General features: G+C 37.5%; 1 protein-coding gene across 1 annotated transcript; it reads left to right on the top strand.

The window, feature by feature from the left end:
• The first annotated feature begins 4494 nt into the window (after positions 1–4494).
• Positions 4495–7670, top strand: LOC122055087 (enoyl-[acyl-carrier-protein] reductase [NADH] 1, chloroplastic-like). Its single transcript, XM_042616479.1, has 7 exons — positions 4495–4584; positions 5965–6039; positions 6140–6222; positions 6474–6524; positions 6599–6650; positions 6801–6842; positions 7632–7670. The coding sequence occupies exons 1-7, from the start codon at positions 4495–4497 to the stop codon at positions 7668–7670; spliced, it is 432 nt and encodes a 143-aa protein (XP_042472413.1).
• The last annotated feature ends 15256 nt before the right edge of the window (positions 7671–22926 follow it).

The raw sequence follows: 22926 nt of genomic DNA, 5'->3' as shown, positions 1-22926 counted from the left end.
CTGACACATGGCTGTCAGGGTTTTTTGTTATCTTTGATTAGTACTGAGGACAGCAGTAGTTCGCAGCTCTCCGACGTTCCTGTAGTCCGGGGGTATCCAGATGTATTTCCAGAGGAGCTGCCAGGTTTGCCTCCTAGAAGGCAAGTGGAGTTCGCTATTGAACTGATTCCGGGGACCCCACCGGCATCAAAAGTTCCTTATCGTATGACACCAAAAGAGTTGAACGAGCTGAAGGTTCAACTCCAGGAGCTTTTGGATAGGGGATTTATTCACCCTAGTGTTTCTCCATGGGGTTCTCTGGTATTATTTGTCAAGAAAAAGGACGACACTATGAGGTTATGTATTGACTACAGACAGTTGAATGCAGTGACCGTCAGAAATAAATATCCATTGCCACGGATCGAGGATTTGTTTGATCAGCTCAGAGGTACATCAGTGTATTCTAAGATTGATCTGCGATCCGAATATCATCAGCTGAGAGTCAGAGACTCAGATATTTAGAAGACAGCTTTCCATACCAGATACGGTCATTATGAGCTTTTGGTAATGCCATTTGGGCTTACCAATGCTCCAGCGGTCTTTATGGACTTGATGAACCGCATCTTTCTGGAGTATCTGGATCAGTTTGTTATCATTTTCATTGATGACATATTGGTCTACTCGCGTTCCGAGGAGGAGCACGCACAGCATCTTCGCACAGTTTTGGAGATTCTTCGACGACATCAGCTGTACGCGAAGTTCTGCAAGTGTGTGTTCTGGCTATCCTCAGTCAATTTTCTGGGACACGTGGTTTCTAGCAGAGGTATTTCAGTGATCCTCAGAAGATCGAGGCTGTCACCAGTTAGGAGCAGCCGAAGTCAGTTCAGGAGATCCGCAGTTTTCTGGGATTGGCCGGATATTACCGACGTTTTGTCGAGGGTTTCTCACGTATTGCTATGCCGCTGACACGCCTTACCAGGAAGGGCGTGAAGTTTACGTGGACAGAGGATTGCGAGACCAGCTTTCAGGAGCTGAAGCGGAGATTAGTGTCGGCTCCAGTTTTGGTTTTGCCTTCTGGAGAGGACGGATTTGTACTCTACACCGACGCTTCTCTACAGGGTTTGGGTGCTGTTCTGATGCAGCACGGAAGAGTAGTCTCTTATGCTTCCCGTCAGCTGAAGGAGCATGAGAAGAACTACCCAGTTCATGACCTGGAGTTAGCCACCATCATATATGCTTTGAAGATTTGGCGTCATCATCTGTACGGCATTACATTTGAGATTCTCACTGATCATAAGAGTCTCAAATACATTTTTACCCAGAAGGAGATTAATCTCCGACAGAGGAGATGGATGGAGTTCCTGAAGGACTACGATTGTACCATTAGATACCACCCGGGGAAAGCTAATGTGGTTGCCGATGCACTCAGTAGGAAGTCCAGAGGGACTTTAGCTTGCCACCGGACTTCAGTCACGGACTTGATTAAGAGTTTCTCTGAGTTAGACCTTGAGGAGCAGGGATCTACAGAGCAGGGTATTCTGGTTACCATGGTTGCTCAGTCGTCGATCGGGACGAGGATCCGAGAGGAACAGGCTGGTGATCAGCATTTACAGTTCATTAGTAGTCAGATAGCTTCCGGGCAGCAGACCGAGTTTACGCGAGATGAGGAGGGTATTATATACTTCCGAGGCAGATTGTGTGTACCTCAGTCTCATCCGATCTTACAGGAGCTACTTCAGGAGGCTCATCGCTCTCGATTTGCGATCCATCCCGGCGAGACTCGCATGTATAGGGATTTGAGGCGTTCCTACTGGTGGAATGGTATAAAGAAAGACATCGTGGATTTTGTAGCTAGATGTCTTGTCTGTCAGCAGGTGAAGGCTGAGCATCAGAGACCTGCCGGGTTACTTTAGCGGATTCCTATTCCTGAGTGGAAGTGGGATCACATTACCATGGACTTTGTGGTGGGTTTTCCTAGGACACGACGAGGCCATGACGCGATTTGGGTAATCGTTGATCGATTAACCAAATCCGCGCACTTCTTAGCGATCCGGAGGACTGATTCCCTAGATCGATTGGCAGATCTGTATTACCGAGAGATCATCAGATTACATGGTGTTCCGTTGAGCATCATTTCAGATAGAGATCCACGGTTTACGTCACGTTTCTGGCAGAGTTTGCAGCAGACCTTGGGTACACAGCTCCGTTTCAGTACAACTTTCCATCCATAGACATATGGACAGTCAGAGCGTACCATTCAGACTTTAGAGGATCTGCTGAGGTCATGTGTTATGGATTTCGGAGGCAATTGGGAGGACCATCTGTCGTTGGTAGAGTTTGCTTACAACAACAGCTTTCATTCGGCTATCCAGATGGCACCGTTTGAGGCGTTGTATGGTAGACCTTGTCGGACACCCACCCTCTGGGATGAGGTTGGAGAGGCCCAGATGTTGGGACCTCATAGAGCTCAGCAGGATGCAGAGTTGGTCCGTACTATCAGACGGAGGATGTCAGAGGCGCAGGACCGCCAGAAGAGTTATGCTGATCGGAGACGCAGACCACTAGAGTTCTCTGTTGGCGATCATGTATTTCTGTGAGTTTCACCCACGAAAGGGGTGAAGAGATTTGGCCTCAGAGGTAAGCTGGCTCCGCGGTATATTGGCCCTTTCAAGATCTTAGAGAGGATCGGAGCAGTAGCTTATCGGCTGGTGCTACCACCGTCCCTGGCAGGCGTCCACGATGTATTCCACGTATCTATGCTGCGGAGATACATGCCCGACCCGCCGCATGTGCTGGCAGATATTCCAGTTCCAGTTTAGCCTAATATTACATATGAGGAGGTTCCGGTACAGATTCTCGACCGGATTTTTACCATTATCGAAAGGATTTTCTTTGTCGGATTTTATTCTGATTTTGCATCTTATATACTTGTATTGTGGGTTTGTATTGTGGACATTGAACATTTGGGTTTGCTACTATTGTTTTCCGCTGCAGATATTTTCATTACTTCGTGGATTTGGTTTTCTTCGTTGTAGTGGAGTAGGATGTTTACATATATCTTCGAGGATTCTAGATCGTCCTTCCTTATTAAACTGCGTGGATTGATTTTATGTTGAATTGTGTGGAATGTTGATATAAACTGTGTGGTTTGTTTCTTATTTGTATTGTATTGTTCCGGTCGTGTGTGGCCGAGGTATAGATATATGTATTCTGGATTCATATTGTCACCCGTATAAGGGAGATGCTGTCGAAATTTCTTCTGACAGGGACTACCTGGGGCGTGACAAAGGGGCACTACAAGACCGACTGTCCAAATCTGAAAAAGAAGAAGGCCCTCAAAGCGACATGGGACGAATTGTCTAGAGAAGAATCAAACGACAGAGAACTGAAACACTCCAACTACCTCGCACTGATGGCATATGGACCTGAATCGGAAAGTGAATCGGAAGACGGATCCAAACCCGAATTAAGTCACGAGTCCACACTCGTCTTTGAAGGTTCCATTGAGGTATATTTTAGATTAAATAAAAAGTTCTTTAAAAGCATTGCATGCTTTAATAGGAAATTAACCACTTATGAAAATTAAATAAACAAACTGATAAAAGAAAATGATAAACTTAATGAACAATTAAAATTGAACTCAACAACTGAACCAATTCAAACTGAAATCCCAACTCAAGTTGCAAAACTTGAGGAGGACAATTTCAGATTGAAAAATGAAATAGTTAAGCTAAAGGAATTACTTGAAAATTTCACAACTATATCCAAGTATCTTGACATGATACTTGGATCACAGAGAGCTGTGCACAACAAGTCCGGAATCGAATATAAGCCCAGCTCAACCAACAAATCCTTTATATCTTTAGTTAACCAAAATAAAAATCAAAGCAATGCTTGGGTTCCAAAAGTGTGTCTAACCATGCAAGTAGGACTCAATCAATATTACATACCTAAAGATAAAATTTATTATATAAATCATCTCACTACAAGAAATTTTGGATTTAACCACACTTAATAGACAACAGTTTTTCAAGAAATTTTTGTCTTTTTTCCATTTAACAACAGTTTTATTGAAAACTGTTGTTGTTCACCATAATATTTTTTAAATAACAACAATTTTTCAAAAAACTGTTGTCTAATGTATGTCAAAGACAACGGTTTTAAAAAACTATTGTCTTTTAGTGTTGCTTATATGATAATATACAACAGTTTTATTAAACTGTTGTCTATTGAATGTTGTTGAATCTTATAAACATAACAGTTTTATTAAACTGTTGTCTATTGAATGTTGTTGAATCTTGAAAACACAACAGTTTTTTTAACTTCATGAAAAAAAACCTATAACCCACTTCTCCGTAACTCTTCAACGAATAAAATCCTATCTCCGACTCCTTCGCGACTCCTCCGCGAAAGACGCTCCTCGTCGCTCTCGCTGGGAACCATTAGGCAATGGGCTATGGGAGGAAGGGCCTAACTTAAATCATTAGTTGAAGGCGACGGGATTTATAGAGTCCAATGCGGCGGGGAGGCGAGCTTTCGCTCTCCGATGGTTGGGAGAATGGCGCAGGGAAGGCGGAAGGGCCCGTCACGATTTGGGTTGTTTTGGTTTGCATCTGGACTTGCGATCCGAATCCGAGCTTCGCTTTTGGCGCTACCAATCCCAACGACGGTGAGTGAGTTAATAGTCTCATTGAGGGTTTGATGTAAAATACCGGAAATGAGCATAACATCATAAGGGAATTTTTCCGAAATTTTTGGAAATTTTTCGGGAATTTTTCAGAGCTCATACGGACGAGTTAACGGGGATAAAAATGGGACCCGGAAAAGCCTATTTAGGTTACCCCATTTAAGCGAGGAAAAGTTAGATTTATTTATTTTCTTTTTGTATTTTCTTTTCCTTATTTTTCTTTTTCCCCCGCTCCCCCGCTGTTTCCTTCCCTCGACGTCGAACCCGTGCCCTACTTCTTCCTCCCCCGCGCGCCCGACTGTGCCCTAACCGCCTCTCCCAACCGGCTATGCAAACCGCCGTTTCCTCTCGCGGATAAACCCTCGGCCAAGCTCGCTTTCCTCTTCTTCTCCTCTGCCGACGCTGACCCCCTTTCCCTGTGCCCTAGCCGCCAGCCACCGAGACCTTCTTCTTCCTCTTTCCCCAAGCGCCGACGACGAATCTGCCACCGCCGATCCACTGTCACCCTTGTGTGACGACGCCGCCGCCGACTTTTGATCCGAGCAGCATCGCCACACCCTTGCCCCAGTGCCGAGCCGTCCAATTCCGTGCCCTATTTTGGGTTCACAGTCGGCCGACTCTCCTTCTCCACGCCGAGCCCTAGTTTCCCGAGGCCGATCTCTTCCTCTTTGCCGAGGTTTTTGTTGCTGCTTTCCACTACGGACTCACAACCGATCACCGTCGATTTCCACACTGCGGCTGATCGCTACTGTTTCCTTCATCCGGTCCAGCCCTAGTTCTTCATTGGTGCCCTAGATCTGATCTGCCCATCTCCGGCTACTCAGGTCAGTGACTCCACCTGGGTTTTATTTACAGCAACCTCATGGACTGTGAGGCTACGAATGAATGTTCGGATGTGGTATTGATGTGAGTTTGATTTGTCTACTTAGTTTCAGTGATACTATTCGCCATCTATTCGGAGCATCAGTTGTTATCACCGGCCATAATTTCCAGCAAACTCACAACAATGTGAGTGTAGACAAGATTTTCATTCGAGAAGAAACTTACTTCTTAATATCAACTATCTTTATATTCTTTGTGATGCAATATCATTTACCTCTTGTATCTGCTCAAAATAAGTTTCTTATTCATAATTATGGTTTTACCTTCAATACTGTCAAACCTACATGTCCATGAATACTTTCTACTCTATCATACTCCACTCTCTGATAAAGGGGCCTTTTTACTGTAGGGACCTGTCTTACAATTCTCTTAATGTTGTTAGGCTTTTTTCTTGTAGTGTCTTCTGCTTAGTGCAGGAAATGGCAGAGGCTGTGACGAAAGATTTTGGAAGGATTGACATCTTTGTGCATTCTCTTGCTAATGGACCAGAGGTACTACCTTACACCATATAATCATGATGTTTTTTTTTACTTTAGTTCTAAATTATGGTTTTCATAAATAGGTAACGAAGCCACTCTTGGAGACATCTAGAAGAGGGTTTCTTGCTACAATTTCAGCTTTGAGTTACTCTTTTGTCTCCCTGCTTCGGCACTTTCTTCCAATAATGAATCCAGGTTTCTTTCGATTCCATGAAAACAAAATAATTGCATGTTCCATGTGTGTGTATATTTCAACTTGAGATCCTGACAAGAACATCATTATCAATCCATCATTATATCTTCTTCTTTACACACAGAATAAAGCAATGCTAGTAGTTATAATAAAACCCAAAATAAAGTTATCAAACAATTCCTTTTCTTGTTGGCACATAGATTTTATATCTCATCTTCACTTTATTTTGGATGTCTCCGTTAAACATGGCAAGCGGTGCTTCAATATCTTTGACATACATAGCTTCCGAAAGGGCAATCCCAGGGTATAACCTTTTCCCTTGTTTATTCCAAAGTTTATAATTTGGAATACTTGTTTAGTTCTTGCATCAACTTGCAGATACGAAGGTGGAATGAGCTCAGCAAAAGTTGCATTGGAGAGCGATACAAAAGTAAGTTCAACTCTTCTGCATTGTCAAGTCCTGCTAGTGTTTGGAAATATTTAAACCCAAACTATATGGTAGTTCACTCATCTAAGATTATATTTGGCAAAATATAGATTCAATAATTTTGATGTTTTCAGCATTTGTTTTTGGATGTAGGTGCTGGCTTTTGAACTGCACTTGCTTGCCACAAAGCATCAGGTAATTATATAATTAGTAACCATTTGGTGATTGTTAGCATACACGATATGATGGCTTTTCTTCAGTTCAATAGACATATTTTTACCTACTTCTCTGTATTCCTATGTTCCTTTCTCTGTCTATGCCATGTTTTACATTGATCTTTCAATTGGCATTTGACTTGAGATTTACCCACGCATGAAATTCTGCAGTTTGTTTATATCACTTGATTATGGAAATTTGTTGAAGAGTTGTCTCATTTTTGTTTATTTGATCTATGAATTTGTTTGCATTTGCATTATTTTCAATTCCTGAGATGTTAAACACTTCTAGTTGCTTCCTTATACATTGAAGAATGTTTTAAAACATTCTTCAACCTAGCTCTTGATTGTTAATTTTAGTCAATTATAGTGGTAATTGTTAGATCCTTTATTTATTTTAATTAATCTCTATTTGTATATTCCATTATCTAATTAATCAATGACTTATTAATCAATGGTGCTTATTTTTGTTTATTAATCTCTATGAATTAATGTTGCTTGATCACTGGGAAAAATAATATTTGCATGGTTTATAATAGAAGCTTTGTATGCAATGACATAAAATGAAAATTCTACTTAATAAGAAATTTAAGAGCCACCATATTGTTTCAAGAGGTTACCATTTATGTTACATAGATAACGCTTTTTGTACTTCTATTAGATGACTAGATCAAATGGTTTTTATGATTATGTAACATTTATGTAGTTCAATTAGAATCACGCGTACAGTTTAGTTTCTAATTTGTAATTTATATCTTTATTCGAATAGGTGCCCTCAAGAGTACTGGGAAGAATGCCGACAAACTAAAAAAATGGAGAGACTTTAACAAATTAAGGAGCACTAGGAGCTGCAGTCCCTCCTCTTCACCGACATCTAAGTAGAAAATCTCGTGTTATATTGTTCTACCTTTGTTTTAATAGTGTTATCATTTTGTTGGTTGCTTATGAAATTTCTTCAGAATGTTATAGATATTATTTTTGAATGTTAGAAAATTGTATATTAAATTTTATTTTGAAATTTAATATTTTGAATGATTTATAATATTGGAAAATTGTGTATTAATTTTTTTTATTTTTTATCTAAAAAAGACAACGGTTTTTCACCGTTGTCGTAGATAGTTTAAAATTGTTGTTGAAGACCCTGTTGTTAAAGGTAGACGCTCAAAGACAACGGTGAAAAACTGTTGTCTTTGAAGGAAAAGACAATAGTTTTTCACCGTTGTAAAAACTGATGTCTTTGTCTTCAAAGACAACGGTTAAAAACTGTTGTCTTTGAGTACCCCCCTTTAACAACACAGCCTTTAACAACAGTCCGAAAGGGGCTACGACAACGGTGAAAAACTGTTGTTGTAAGGCTTTTTTCTTGTAGTGTCTCCCTTAAACTCTAAAGTTAAATCTTCAAAAATAAATACAAAACAAAAGGAAAACCTTAAGTTATTCAAACTTAACTTAAACAAATACAATATAAACAAAAATTATAATCAAGTATACTATAATTATAAAAGTAATCAACATAAACCAAAACTTAAACTCAAAATGTTCAATAATCCAGGGGGAGATTCCAAATTAGTTAGCACTTCTAAAATAATAACTTACCCAACAAGGTAATTAGAACTAGCTAAAATAGGGACAACAGTTTAACTCGACAAAAGTACTAGTGAAGTTTTGGATGATAGTAGGTTAGGGAAACTATGTCTATGCATGTCTAGGAAGATATGACTTCGACCTGGTGCATTGGCTTAGTGGAACTAACGGAAGCTACCCCTTACAGATCCTAACTAATTAGGTCAAGGTTTTGTATTAAGTTTAGTGGATAGGACTATTTGGAAAATCTCGAAGGCATGGTTACTCTAATGATATCCAAGAGACTCACCATATCTCAGAAGTTTATCCAAAGAATGTCTATTTGTTAAGCCCAAAGCTAAACCTAAATCTAACACAAAGTTAAACCAAATCCTGAAATTAAACTTTAACTCATCTCACAAAATCATAGGATTCCCTGATTGAAAATATAGATCGAGTGAGATGACTAAGGAATTTAAAATCAAAAATCAAAATGACATCAAAATTAAAATTAAACTTAAAAATTTTAAATTTAAATTTAAATTAAACTTAAAATTTTAAAATTAAAAGTCAAAAATAAAAATTAAACTTAAAATTTTCAAATTAAAATTAAAAATTAAACTTTAAAAATTTAAATTTAAACTTAAAATTTAAAATTTAAAATTTAAATTTAAACTTAAAAATTTTAAAATCAAAATTTAAAATTAAACTTAAAAATTGAATTAAAATTTAAAATTAAACTTAAAAATTGAATTAAAATTTAAAATTAAACTTAAAAAATTGAAATTAAAATTAAACTTTAAATCTAAAATCAAATTAAAATTAAACTTAGAATTTAAAATCAAGTTAAAAATTGAAATTAAAATTAAACTTAAAAAATTTAAAATTAAAATTAAATTAAAAACATTAAAATAAAATTGAAGTTAAAAAAAATACTTAAACTTTAAAAGTAAAATTAAAAGTAAGCTCGAATCTAAATTGATATTAACTCCTACTTATAATACGAAACCAAGTGGATATTGGATAGTGGTTGCTCCAAACACATGATGGGGGATCACACCAAGTTCACTAAATTAACATACAAAAGCTTAGGAACAATTTCCTTTGGAAACAATAGCAAACTCAAGGTAATTAGGGTAGGTAATATTGAACTTAAAACTGATTTTATTGTTAAAAAAATATTACTTGTTGAAAATCTCAAATACAACCTTCTTAGCATTAGTCAATTGTGTGATTCTGGATATAAAGTTAGGTTCCTATCCTCTGAATGCCTAATTAAGCACTTAGATAACCCTTCTATAAGTCTAAAAGGGTTTTAAAAAGACAATATCTATGCAATTAACCTAATCACTTCCTCACTTAAGTGTTATTTAACACAAAAGGAAAAACTTGGTTATGGTATTGCACTTAGACCTATTTGACTCCCATGAGATCAAATCAATAAATGGAAGTCTATATTGCCTAGTAATAATAGATGATTACTTTAGATTTACCTGGGTAAATTTTTTAAAAAATAAGGATAAAACATTTGAAATTTTTAGTAATTTTTGCAAATAAATTGAAAATGAAAAAGGCCAAAAACTTAAAAGAATCAGAAGTGACAACTGAGGCAAATTTAGAAATCACAACTTTAATCAATTCTGCCTTGAAAATGGTTATCATCACAAATATTCATGCCCTAAGACACCCCCAACAAAATGGAATAGTAGAAAGAAAGAACAAAACTCTACTTGAAGCCTCTAGGACAATGTTAAATGAGTATAACCTGTCAAAATACTTTTGGGCAGAAGTTATTAACACAACCTGCTATGTACAAAACAGGACCACTATAAACAAAACTCATAATAAAACATCATTTAAACTCTATTATAATAAACAACCCAATATTAAATACTTTAAAGTATTTGGATGCCGAGTCTATATACTCAACACAAGAGAATGCTTAGGAAAATTTACCTCAAAATAGAAATGGAATCTTTTTAGGCTACTCACTAAATAGTAGAGGTTACAGAGTATATAACAAAGTTACACTAAGAATTGAAAAAATCTCAAATGTAAAATTTGAAGAGTCCAACCAAAACCTAGAACAAATCTAGAATCAAACAATCGAATTCGTTCGAGCTATCACTGGTCAAGGGGGAGCCAGTGAAAACCTAAGTCATGAAGAAGAAGATCAACTTCAACTGAATGAACCTACTAGAACCATAAGAGTAAACCCAAGTCATCCAATTGACCAAATAATTAGTGACCCAGACCTAAGAGTTCAGACTAGGTCATCCTTTAAAAATTTAAGTCAAATATCCTTGATCTCAAAAATTAAACCCAAAATGATAGAAGAATCCTTACTTGACCCAAACTGTATCATATCCATGCAGGAAGAACTAACCTAATTTTTAAAAAATAAAGTTTGGGACTTAGTATCATCACCTAACAATAAAAGGTAATAGAAACAAAATAGGTATTCAGAAACAAACTAAGTGAAAATGGGAAAATTATTAGAAATAAGAATAGACTAGTGGCTAAAGGGTTTAGTCAAGTCAAGAGACTTGACTATGATGAAACCTATGCCCCAGTATCTAGACTTGAATATATTAGAATGCTACTCAGCTATGCAGCCCATAAAGGATTTAAACTTTATCAAATGGATGTTAAATCCACCTTTTTAAATGGGCTAATAAAAGAAGAAGTGTATGTAGGTCAACCACCTGGATTTGAGAGTCTAGATCATCCTAACTATGTTTTAAGCTTAAAAAGGCCTTACATGGTCTTAAACAAGCACCTAGAGCCTGATATGAATGGTTAACCTCCTACCTAATTTTCAAAGGGTTCGGTCAAGGATAAATTGCCCCAACCTTATTTGTAAAGTCAATCAAATAAGATATATTTATAGCCCAAGTATATGTAGACGACATAATCTTTGGTTCAACTAATTCAAAATTCTTACAAGAATTCATAACCTTAATGGAACAAGAATTTGAAATGAGCTTAGTGTTGGCACAATCCCGATGGTCCATGCGACCATGTGTTTTAGTGTTTGGTCAAAGGGTTTAAGTTAGGTTCACTCTTGTATTTGATATGTGTATATGAGTGTGCAGGTTTGCAGGATACACATATGACTCAAGTTGATGGCTTCAGGTCTGGTGAAGGATGGAGCATCCGAGGGACCGTGGACAAGGCAGCAAGGACAAAGGCCGAGGGAAGCGATTTCGAGGCATACGCGAAGAATGGCATTGGGATGAGCCGTGGGCTTGGGTGGATCCGAGGGACGAGAGCCAAAGGAAGTAGGCCAGCTTAAAGGCAAGAGGTCAAAGCTACAACAAAGAGTCAAGTGAGTCATAAGGGTGAGGGTTCGAATGCTGAGAGATTGTACTCGGGTACCAGTCGACTGGTGTAGCCGACTGGGCAGGTGACTGGGAGCAAAAAGAATGCTTCTATTCGCTCAGCTAGTGTGGATTAGTTGATTGGTACTTTTACCAGTCGACTGGTATCGAGCCGTTGGGATGTAACGATCAAATTTTCACAGAGGGCAATCGACTAATGATTTTGGCAGTCGATTGGTAGGCGGGGTTTTTCAACCCGCAGCCTATATAACCAAGGCTTGGGAGCTTGGTTATTGTTGATGAAATTATTAGTGATAAACCCTAATTAGTAGTCTACCAATTCTCAAGTGTTTGTGAGTTTTGTGGTGAGGTTTCTCCACCCACAAGAAGCGACTTGAGATACCCGAAGTTTGTCGGGGGCTAATCCACCGATGAATAGGGATCGTCCACCTTATGGGCAGCCATGGAGTAGGAGCAAGATATCTTCAAACTATGTTAAACGACGTGTATTGGTTTACATTCTTTCCTTTAGTGTTTAGCTTGTTTGTTTTGTTTGTATTCCGCTGCGTAAGCTAACATCATAGGAAGAGCGATTGATTTAGGGGTGCCGTCTATCCAACACCCCTTCTAGCCGGCCATTGATCCCCTACAAGTGGTATCAGAGTGAGACCGCTCTCCATTGGACTAACTGCCAAGGAAGCAAAGGTGACAGGCTTGATTGATCCACCGAAGTTCGAAGGAGGAAGATTGTGGGACATCACCTTTTGGTTGGTGAAGATGAAGAACTTCCTCGAGATGGATTGGGACACAATAATGGTGGTGGAAGAGCCATCTGAAGTACCAAAGGACAAGAAGGGAAAGAAGCTTCGACCATGACATTGAACGGAGGAGCAAACCTCACAGTCAAAGGCGAATGACAAGGTAATATCAATGTTGATTGAAATTTTACCTTCTAACGTGATGAGTCATGTAGGTAAATATGAGAACACTCATGAGTTGTGGAAAAAGGTAAAGATAGTTCTAGGAGAAGAACTCATGCCTACACACGAAGAGAAAAAATTCGAAGAAAAGGATGAAGTGGCTCAAGTTGAGGAGGAGCCAACGGAAGTTGAGTCATGCTCAACATTTGAGGAGGAGAAGGAAGATGAGGCATCATCTACATCCTCAAGAATTGAAGAAGAATCCAAGACATGTGAAGAAGAAGAAGAAGTCTTGGAAACTAACTTAGTGAGCATCTCCACCGAAGTGAAGTCAAAGGACCACATAATATGCTTCGGGTGCAATGAGAAGGGGCACTACAAGAGTAGATGTCCATTGGGTAAGAAAGAGGTAAATCCTAAACTCATTCAAGTTAATTTAAACACAAACAAGGGTTGTAGGAATGAAGAAGCCCAAAGAAGGAGAATGTGCATCATATGCTTCACATGTGGGGAGAAGGGACACTACCTGTAACACCCCAAATTTCCTTGTTTTGAGTTCTAAAAGTGCTTATAAATATTTAAAAATGCTTTATAAATATTCTAGAGACTTTTATAAAATTTTAGAGTATTTTTATAGAATTTTCGGAGGTCGTTTGGTATTTTTACCAAAAGAAATGAAGTTGCGGCTAAAAGTTATCAAGCCGAGGTTCGACCCCGGAACCCATTAGTAAGCAAAGTCTTAAAATTGTTTAGGATGACCAGGTGCCACAGTAGGAGTATGCTAAAAGAAAAGAGAGCAGAATAATTTTATGTAGAAATAAATACGTCCCTAGGCATAAATAGAAGAACTTAAGTGAAATAATGGGATTTTCTCGACCTAATCTTTCCTCTTCCTCCCATGCGCCGACTCCTCCTTGGCTTGGGCGAAAAAAAAACAAAAGAAGCTTAGGGCTTCCTGTGGTGGCTGGCTAGGACGAGCTTCGAGGGAGCTTTTGATATTTTCCGACTCGTCTCGACGAGAGGAACGCGTGGACGTAAGTAAAGCGCGAGGATCTCAAGTTTCACCGGAATCCTAGAGAGGTTTCACGTTAGTAAGTTCAAGATAACACTGTAAGTACTGCTCACCTGCAGTAAGAGGTGTTTTCCGTTGATTTCTCATCGTAGAAATATTATATGTGCAGATTTCTTTTGTGTTCTATGCATGATTGTGTGTTGTGTTACCTAGTTGATTTCACTTGTAGATGCATATGGAAGAATACCCAATCAGTATTGTGGGCTTAGGAGAAGTATAAGAAAGATAAAGAAAAGAAAGAAAAAGGCCAAGGCCTTAAGTAGATCCCAAAGTCAAGACTTTAGGAATTCTGGCACACAAGGTGCTTGTTAAAATACCAAGACATTTAAAGAAGAAGTAATTAAGATATTTTACTTTGAAAGGCCAGTACCCGACTTCCAAGGTTGTCATAAATAAATCCAGGTGTCCAATTCCAAGGTCTTGGCCCTGGTAGACCAAGGTCTGCTCTTTTAGGATTGGTGGCTCGCTACCCCAACCTATTAGGGAATGTGCATAAGATGGTACTTACGCCTTAGGGATCCCAAGTGAAGCTATTTATTTTCAAGTATATGCTTTAGCAAAGTTTTCAAGTTGAAGAATTTCCAAGTTTCAAGTTAAGTTAAGAAAAAAGCGAGTTTAAGGAAGTTAAATGCTTGTATATGTTTAAGAAAGTTAAATGCTTGTGTATGCATGTTTCCTTGAGTTAAACCTGTTTTAGTTCCTCTATTAGTACGAAAGTATTTATTCATGTTTATATGTACCATCAGTGTAAGTAGTAGTAAAGATTCTGGCATGAAAAGTATTTTTAAAAACATGCTTACACATCTCGTGATTTTTGTGAGCTAGGTAGTACTTACTAAGCCTTGTTGTTTACTAGTTGCATTTCCTCTTATTGCAGACAAAGGAAAAGGAAAACAAATTTGAAGGAAGGCAACAAGGGGATGCGTGATGGTGTGTGTGATGCTTGGACTATAGAATGCCTTGGGAATTTGCTAAGAACATAATATGATTTTTCTTTAAATTACTAAGAAAATTTAGAGAGTTTACTTTCTATTCATTGTTAAGAAGATTTTATAAATTGTTAATTTTGCATATGTTGAATATTGTTTAGTATTTCTGTTGCTAATGATGAAATAGATTAGTTTTAGTTAATGTCTGTTGGATATTATGATTCCATGTCTTTAAAGGAATATGCATGAGATTCTAAAGTAATAAAATGAAGAAATGCTTAATTAGTTTTACAGATTGATACTTTTAGCACGTGAGGTATGCTAATTGATGTATTGTATGTGGATTCATTTTAGAGATTAAAAGAAATTCATTTAATTATTGCCAAGTAGAGTAGCGCTTAAATTAAAGAAGAAGTAAAAGAGAAAGAAGTAACCCAACTCCTAGAAAGCATGGAGGATTTGGGTTTTACACTACCACACAAAATGCCCCAAGAAGAGGGAGATCAAGAAGCTTGCACATTTAAAGAAGTGGGAGAAGAAGAAGAGAAGCTCAAATCAAGGGGGAGCTTCATGGGTAAGGCAGGTATACCCTAATTTGAATCATAATTCAAATGTGTATACTCTCATGCATGCTAGAAATAATTTTCATTATTTACCCATGTAAAATTTCAGATTTAAATATCATGATAGGAATAGGATAATGGTAGATCATAACCCTAGGAGAATCATTTATGATAAACCTAGAAATGGTAGACCTAAGGAGACCCAAGACATTAATCCCAAGAAGGGGAGACCTATGCATAGAAAAATCGGTAGGTCTAGGAATGTCCAAGGTGGACATGTTGACTTTAGGGTTAGGAACCTAGAAAGGGAAAATCAAGCTTTGAAGGCAAAGCTTGATCATTTGGAGAAAACCCTAGATAGATTCAATGTTGGATCTAAGGGTTTAAATATGGTGTTGGATAGTCAAAGACCCAACAATGATAGATCGGGTTTAGGATACCGATCTAGTTGTTGGGATCTAGCGCGCCAATGATGCGGAAAATGCAACGAAAAAATTACTACTAGACCTATTATCCAACAGATCCATGAGAAGGGAAGAATATTTTCTATTCATAATCTATACTAAGCTACATGATAGGATTATACCTTCGTTCCGTGCCCTTCGCAATCCCGACAGCAACCTTTCCTCGGTGCAGATCTCAGCGTGTTCAAGAGTCCACGCCTCTACGGTATCCACATGAACAAGCCTTGTCTTTGCTTGTCTCACAAACAAAACAAGATGGAGAAGAGATCACAAGGTTGTGTTAGCAACCACAATGGTGATTTCGGCCAAGAGGAGGAAGAAGGAAGAAAAAGAATGCCAAGGGTCTCTTCACATTCACAACTAATGAAAATCACTTCCAAAATGATTTATATAACCATCCCATGGTATACCAAAAGTCTCTACCCTTTCATCTTCTAATCCAATGGCTCAAAATCAACCATTCAATCCAATGGTTGAATTTTGACCATTCAACTTTCTTTGTGAACTCAAGTTCACCCAATGAGTCTAACCCATTGATTCCCATGCAATTGAACTCAATCCAACAATTGGATCCCTTTAAATCTAACTCAATGAGTCAAATTCGGATTACACTTAATCCATTGATTCATCACATGAACCTATCTCCATATCAACTTGTTCTTTGTGTGTGACCCTATAGGCTCTCGTAACGTTGACAATGTACCCAAATCAACATTTGCGATACATAAACAATGAGTGGCATCTAGCAAGGCATCATTGCTACCTAATTGACGAGAAAGTCGAGATCCGACCTAACCTGTCCGTGGCTATCATCATGTATGACTTGGTCCCTCTATCCTTAATATCTAGATTGATCAATGAGGCATAGACCGTGTCATCCTCTTATCAATCTTTGTGTTTCTTGATCTCCAAGTAGACACACTTATCAAATAAGCTCAATATCTCATATTGACTTATTTATGCATGGCCATGCTTTCTTGTGTCTTGATAATCAAGGGGCCCACAGATATCACTTCCGTCATATGAAAGGGATAGATCTCATATGCATCACTCACATCCCTCTACATAACTTATTGTATACCTAGTGATCGACTTTATAGTCCACCCTGTTACGGGTGACGTTTGACGATACCAAAGTATACAACTCCTTATGTAGGGAACCGTAGTGACTTCAGGTCTAAGGACTATTCATACCAATAGTCACATGAGAATGTTTATGACACTCATACGACGATCCATGAAACATTCTCATGGTGGGTCATTCAGTATATATTCTCTAATATATACCCATGTGTCAACCTGATATCTCATATCCATGACTTGTGAGATTAAGTCATTCGTTGACCTACATGCTAGTCTCAATGCATTAATATTATCCTTGTATATTAATGCTCGACTAGGAATAATTAAGAGTAGTGTTCTCTACAATATCTCACTATCAATTCAACCAATTGATATTGTTAGTTAGAGCCCTAGAGCCAATTATATGATGATTGTTGTATGGACTCGATGTATCATATTCGTATATATTAATAAAGATATTTCTTTATGGTTATTATACTTACTTGTATTAGAGCCAAATAACTAAGTATAATAGCGTCCTTGAGTAGAAGGCTCTTATCTATATCAATCAATTGGTTGAATTGATAGTGAAATAATATAGAGAACACTACTCTTAATCATTCCTAGTCAAGTATTAACATTCAAAGATAATGTTAATGCAACTAGACTAGCATGTAGGTCAACTTGATGACTTGATCTCACAAGTCATGGATATAGAGATATCAAGTTGACACATGGGTATGCATTGGAGAATGTATACTAAATGACCCGCCATGAGAAAGTATCATGGATTGTTATATGAGTGTCATATACTTTCTCATGTGACTATTAGTATGACTATCAGTCCTTGGACTTGAAGTCACCATAGTTCCCTACATAAGGAGTTGCATACTTTGGATTCGTCAAGCGTCACCCGTAATTGGGTGGACTATAAAGGCGATTACTGGGTATGTAACAAATTATGCGGAGGGATGTGAGTGATGTAGATGGGATCTATCCCTCCTATATGATGGGAGTGACATCATGATTCTTGATAGAGTAAGACCACTAAGTGTATGGTCATGCCCAAATGAGTCAATATGAGATATTGAGCTCATTTGTTTAGAGTGAGTCTACTTGGAGTTCAAGATATAGATTGATTAGAGGATGACACGGTCTATGCCTCAATTGATCAATCTAGATGTCAAGGATAGAAGGACATTGTCACATATTGTGAGAGTCACAATTAGTAGTCACAATGGTGATGTTGGATCTCAAAACTCTTGTAACTTGGGTAGTAATGATGTGTTGCTAGATACCGCTCATTACTTATGTTTCTAAATGGGTTTAAGAGCATTGCCAACGTTACAAGAACCTATAGGGTCATACACAAAGGGAAATTAGATGGAGATTAGGTTCATATGATGAACCAAGAGGATTAGGTTCATATGATGAATCAAATTGGATTAAGTGTAATCTAAATTAGATTAATTGAGTAAGACTCGATTAAGTTAGACTTGAGTTAGACTCAAGTGAGGCTAGACTTGAGTTAGACTCAAGTGAGGCTTAATGATGATATTCATTGAATTTTGAATTTAATGATAAATGGTGGCATTCATTGAATTATGAATTCAATTTGAATATTAGATTCAAATTTTTGATTCAAATTATGAAGAGAAGAGGAGTTTCAAAATGGCCATTTAATGAAGAATGAATATTCATTAAATACTCATTAAGACTCATTAATGAGGCTCATTAATGGAGTTAATGAGTATTAAGTATTTTCATTAGATGAAAATACTTAAGCCATTTTACTCTTATTTTTAATGATGAACGGATCATCATTATTCTTCCTCTCCTCTAGCTCTCTCTCCCTCTCCTCCATTGCCGAGCCACCCAAGAATGATAGCACACTCTAAGTGGTTCTTCTCCACCTATTGTCCGTGTGGATATGTATAGAGGAGTGTACGCTTGACACTCTCGAGATCTGACAACCTTTTGGATGAGCGGGATAAGTGAAGGGCTTCACAACAAGGGTAATGCTTCTTATTCATGTAGATCTAAGGTAGATCTAGGTTAGAAACATGTACATGATTTATTTTTATATATCTTTGCACGGATCCGTGGCAAGACTTCGAGGTTTTCGCAATGCAAAAAGTGATTTTTGCGGCTCGAAAGTTCCAACAGATATACTGTAGATAAGAACCTACTACCCAAGGACATTATTATATTTATTCAATCAGCACTGAACTGTAATAAATATAATAACCAACTTTACCTTTTATTAATAATGATATATGATACAAAATGAGCCCTTTACAATCATCTTATAATTGGTACTAGGGCTAATACTAACACTAGTATCTCCAAGGCTAAGGGAAAGTCTTATGTTAGGGTTACATATGACTATAGCAAGGAGAAGCCAATAAATGATAAGAGAAAGTCATTTAATGGTAAGAAGAAATTAACCAAGGACAAGGTATCCAAGGTTAAGAAAGTTAGGTTTGTAGGCCAAGTGTTACTGGAAGTGTACTGATGTGGCCTAGCAATTGTGGATGAGTCGCCTAGGGAGGTGGCTAAGGCTAAGAGATCTAGGGGAAGCTCAAAGAGTCAATTTGGGACCCATGGCCAATGGATCTCAAGTGGATTTTACTTGGGAGTCTAAGTTGGGTCATGGAATGTGCCAAGTGGTTTGGAGACGGACTTGAGTCTCAAACCTAGGGAATTGGCACACATGGATTGTGTTTTATGCAAAGAAATATGACATTGGGGTAATATTACATGATAATTGGTTTTGAATATATAGATGTCATATAAACCAATGCTAGGGATGCATTATGGGTTAGTATGGACAAATACAACAAGAGGAAGCTCAAGCTAGGACTTTAGGTCAAGATTCAATTGAACCATTTAGCTAGTTTTAAGTTTTGTGTCAATCTTGGAATTGGTGATAGATATATTTTTGAATGTATTTTTCCCAATTAGACATGGGTAAAACAGACCTCTCTATAAAATTTGGGGATCTTTGGATGTTTGTGAAATTTTCTATGCATTTCTAAAATTGGGTTCAGAATGTTGAAAAGGGATGAAACAATGTGTCAGTCGACTGGTATAGTTACCAGTTAACTAGTAACAGTGTGTCTCGAAGACAGAATGGTTTTGTGTGTTGATTTTGATAAGGGCTGTCGACTGGTACTTCTGGCAGTCGACTGATACCAACCTGAAACTATTTTTCAGTGATGATTTTGACCGGGTCAACTCGTATAGGTGTATGAGATCCTAGGGGGATAAATACACGAGTTTAGGGTCAATTAGATGATAAGTTTTCAACAATTGGGATATGTTTGAAAGATTTTTGGATGTTAGGCAAAGGAGGAGAAGTAAGGTATAGTTGGGAAAATCTTAGTGCCTATGCGTAGGGGGGGCCTTGTGATAGGTTCTTAAATAGCCCTGTGATTAAATTCCTAGCTCAATGGGGAGCTTAGGTGTAGGAGGAGCCTTGGGATAGATTCCAATGCATGTTGCATTATTTTTGTTTCGGCAATGTAAGCCCAAATGTGTAGCCTTGGCAACTTAAGTCCATTTGGCGGTGTAAATCCAAGTGTGTAGCCTTGGCAATGTAAGTCTATTCGGCGGTGTAAGTCCAAGTGTGTAGCCTTGGCAACATAAGTCCATTCAGCAGTATAAGTCCAAGTGTGTAGCCTTGGCAACGTAAGTCCATTATTTTTAGCATGTTTATTTACTATTTATTTTTCCTATCTTAAACGTATTGCCAAACATCAAAAAGGGAGAGATTGTTGGAGCAATCCCAATAATCCGTGGGACCATGTGTTTTGGTGTTTGGGAGCAAGATATCTCCGAACCACGTTAAACGACGTGTATTGGTTTGCATTCTTTTCTTTAGTGTTTAACTTGTTTGTTTTGTTTGTATTCCGCTGCACAAGCTAACATCATAGAAAGAGCGATTGATTTGGGGGCTATGTCTATCCAACCTCCCTTCTAGCCGGCCACCGATCCCCTATACTTAGTAGGAAAACTTACTTTTTAGATCTACAAATTAAACAAACTAATGAAGGAAATTATGTCTACCAACAAAAATATATTAAGGAATTACTCAAAAAATTTGGAATGGAAAATACTAAAAAAATAAAGACTCCAATAGCAACTAACAAACTCCTAGATAATGACCCAAATGGAAAATCAGTTGACCTAAAATACTATAGAAGTGTCATAGATAGCTTTCTATACTTGACTGCAAGTTGATCTAACATTTTATTTGCAGTTAGTATGTGTGCTAGATACCAAACCTATGCTAAAAAATCTTACTTAACTAACGTAAAAAAAAATCAGATATCTAAAAGGAATTTCAAATGTAGGAATTTGGTATCCCAAAACAACCAATTTTGAACTTATAGGTTACTCTGACTCAGACTATATTGGTTGTAAACTAGACCGTAAAAGTACAAGTGGTGGATGTCAGTTACTTGGCCCATCACTTGTCAGCTAGTTTAGTAGAAAGCAACATTGTGTTACCTTAGTTACTACTGAGGCAGAATATATAGCAATAAGAGAATGCATTGCACAATTGTTATGGATGATGCACACTCTAAAAGATTTTAATTTAAACTTTATAAAAACAAAAGTACCAATTGACAATGTTAGCTCAATTAATTTTACAAAAAATTCCTGTACATCATTCAAGAACCAAATACATTGAAATTAGATATCACTTTATCAGGGATCATGTCATTAAAGGTGACATTGAACTTAATTATATTGCGTCCAAGTCAAACCTAACTGGCATATTCACTAAACCCCTCCCTGAAAGTGAATTTAGCAACTTACGACGTCAGTTAGGAATGTGTTTAGTAGACTAGGACCAATATTTTCAATATTATTTTCAACATTTCCAAATTCTAGGATAAAATTCTTTATTTATTTTTCTCAAAATTTCCTTATTTTTAGAATTTTTAAAATAAATTTTAGCCTTAGTCTAGATAAAATCCATAGAAAGCATGCTCCTATAGATTTAGGACTTAAGCATCTCACCAGCACATTAGGGTTACCTTGTTTGTGTATTCCAAACTTAGAAAGGGGTGAGATGCATAGGCAGCATGCTTGGATTTAAGATGCTTATATAAGTGTATCAACATAAGCATGGGCATTAAATACCAAATCTATAGCAATCAGGTTAAGTAATCTGGGTTAGTCAAACACTAACTGGATATAAAGACCTAACCTGACTAACCAAGTGAACACTGCTATCTTCTGATAGTTAGTTAGTAACTAACGATTAGACAGTTAAAGGATAATTTATAACTGTAACACCCACTAAGCTTTTAAGATAAATAAGAGAATGATGAATTTGCCTTAGAAAAATATTAGTAGAATGTTGAACCAAAAAGAAATAAAAAGAAATAAAAATAGGGAGTAGTCAAGGATTGAACCTTGAACCTCTTATATTATAATTTATAGAATTAATTAGTAGAAACCAATTGGGATAGAGAGAAGATATTGATAGCAAGGAAAGGGAATGCATGATAAAGATAGGAGTAAAGATCTAAAAAGAGAAAGCAAGAAAAGAGCAAGAGAAAGGCAACTTGCCTTCCTCCCTTTCTCTCTCATTTCCCTCTCTTCCCATGACATTAAATGGAGAATGAAGGGGATTCATTCCCCCTTGTTCTCATCATAAATGATGAGAATAAATTAGAAAATAAAATAAATAAAATAAAATAGAAAATGGGTTAAAGGAGAAGGAAAGCAAAAACCAATTTTGCTACCTATTCCCCCTTAATATAAAAAAAAAAGATGATGTAAAGGGGAAATTCTATTTTTCTCTCATTTTCCCTCATCCTCCCTCTCCCTCACCGAACCCTCAGTCCCCTCTCCTCCATCTTCGGTCCCAAGCCAAGGTTTTCTCCTAAGAAAGCCTAAGATACAAGGAGGACTTAGCAAGGGAATCAAGGGAAGGGAACTAGAAGAAGAGGCTACTTCTTCCATCACCACACCTTAGATCCACAAGCGAAAAGGAGGTAAGCTTCCCCTCACCTGTGGTACAAGGAGTTTTATGTACTTTTCGGATTTTATGAGGATTAGAAAACCTAGAATAGAATTTAAGAAAAATTCGGCCAAAGAAGAGTTTTCAAATCTAGGAAGGTTTAAACAAGTCCTCATTTCATGATATTTTTCTAT

This window comes from Zingiber officinale, chromosome 3B (genome assembly GCF_018446385.1).
Source record: "Zingiber officinale cultivar Zhangliang chromosome 3B, Zo_v1.1, whole genome shotgun sequence".
In the NCBI taxonomy this organism is placed as follows: Eukaryota; Viridiplantae; Streptophyta; class Magnoliopsida; order Zingiberales; family Zingiberaceae; genus Zingiber; species Zingiber officinale.
This window is presented reverse-complemented; position numbering and strand designations above follow the sequence as displayed.

Excerpts from the sequence above, each read along its gene's own strand:
- LOC122055087 (XM_042616479.1), top strand. The coding sequence starts at position 4,495 with ATGCGGCGGGGAGGCGAGCTTTCGCTCTCCGATGGTTGGGAGAATGGC. Across the intron at positions 6,223-6,473 it reads TCTTCCAATAATGAATCCAG|CGGTGCTTCAATATCTTTGA; the intron begins GTTTCTTTCGAT and ends AAACATGGCAAG. Across the intron at positions 6,843-7,631 it reads TGCTTGCCACAAAGCATCAG|GTGCCCTCAAGAGTACTGGG; the intron begins GTAATTATATAA and ends TTATTCGAATAG.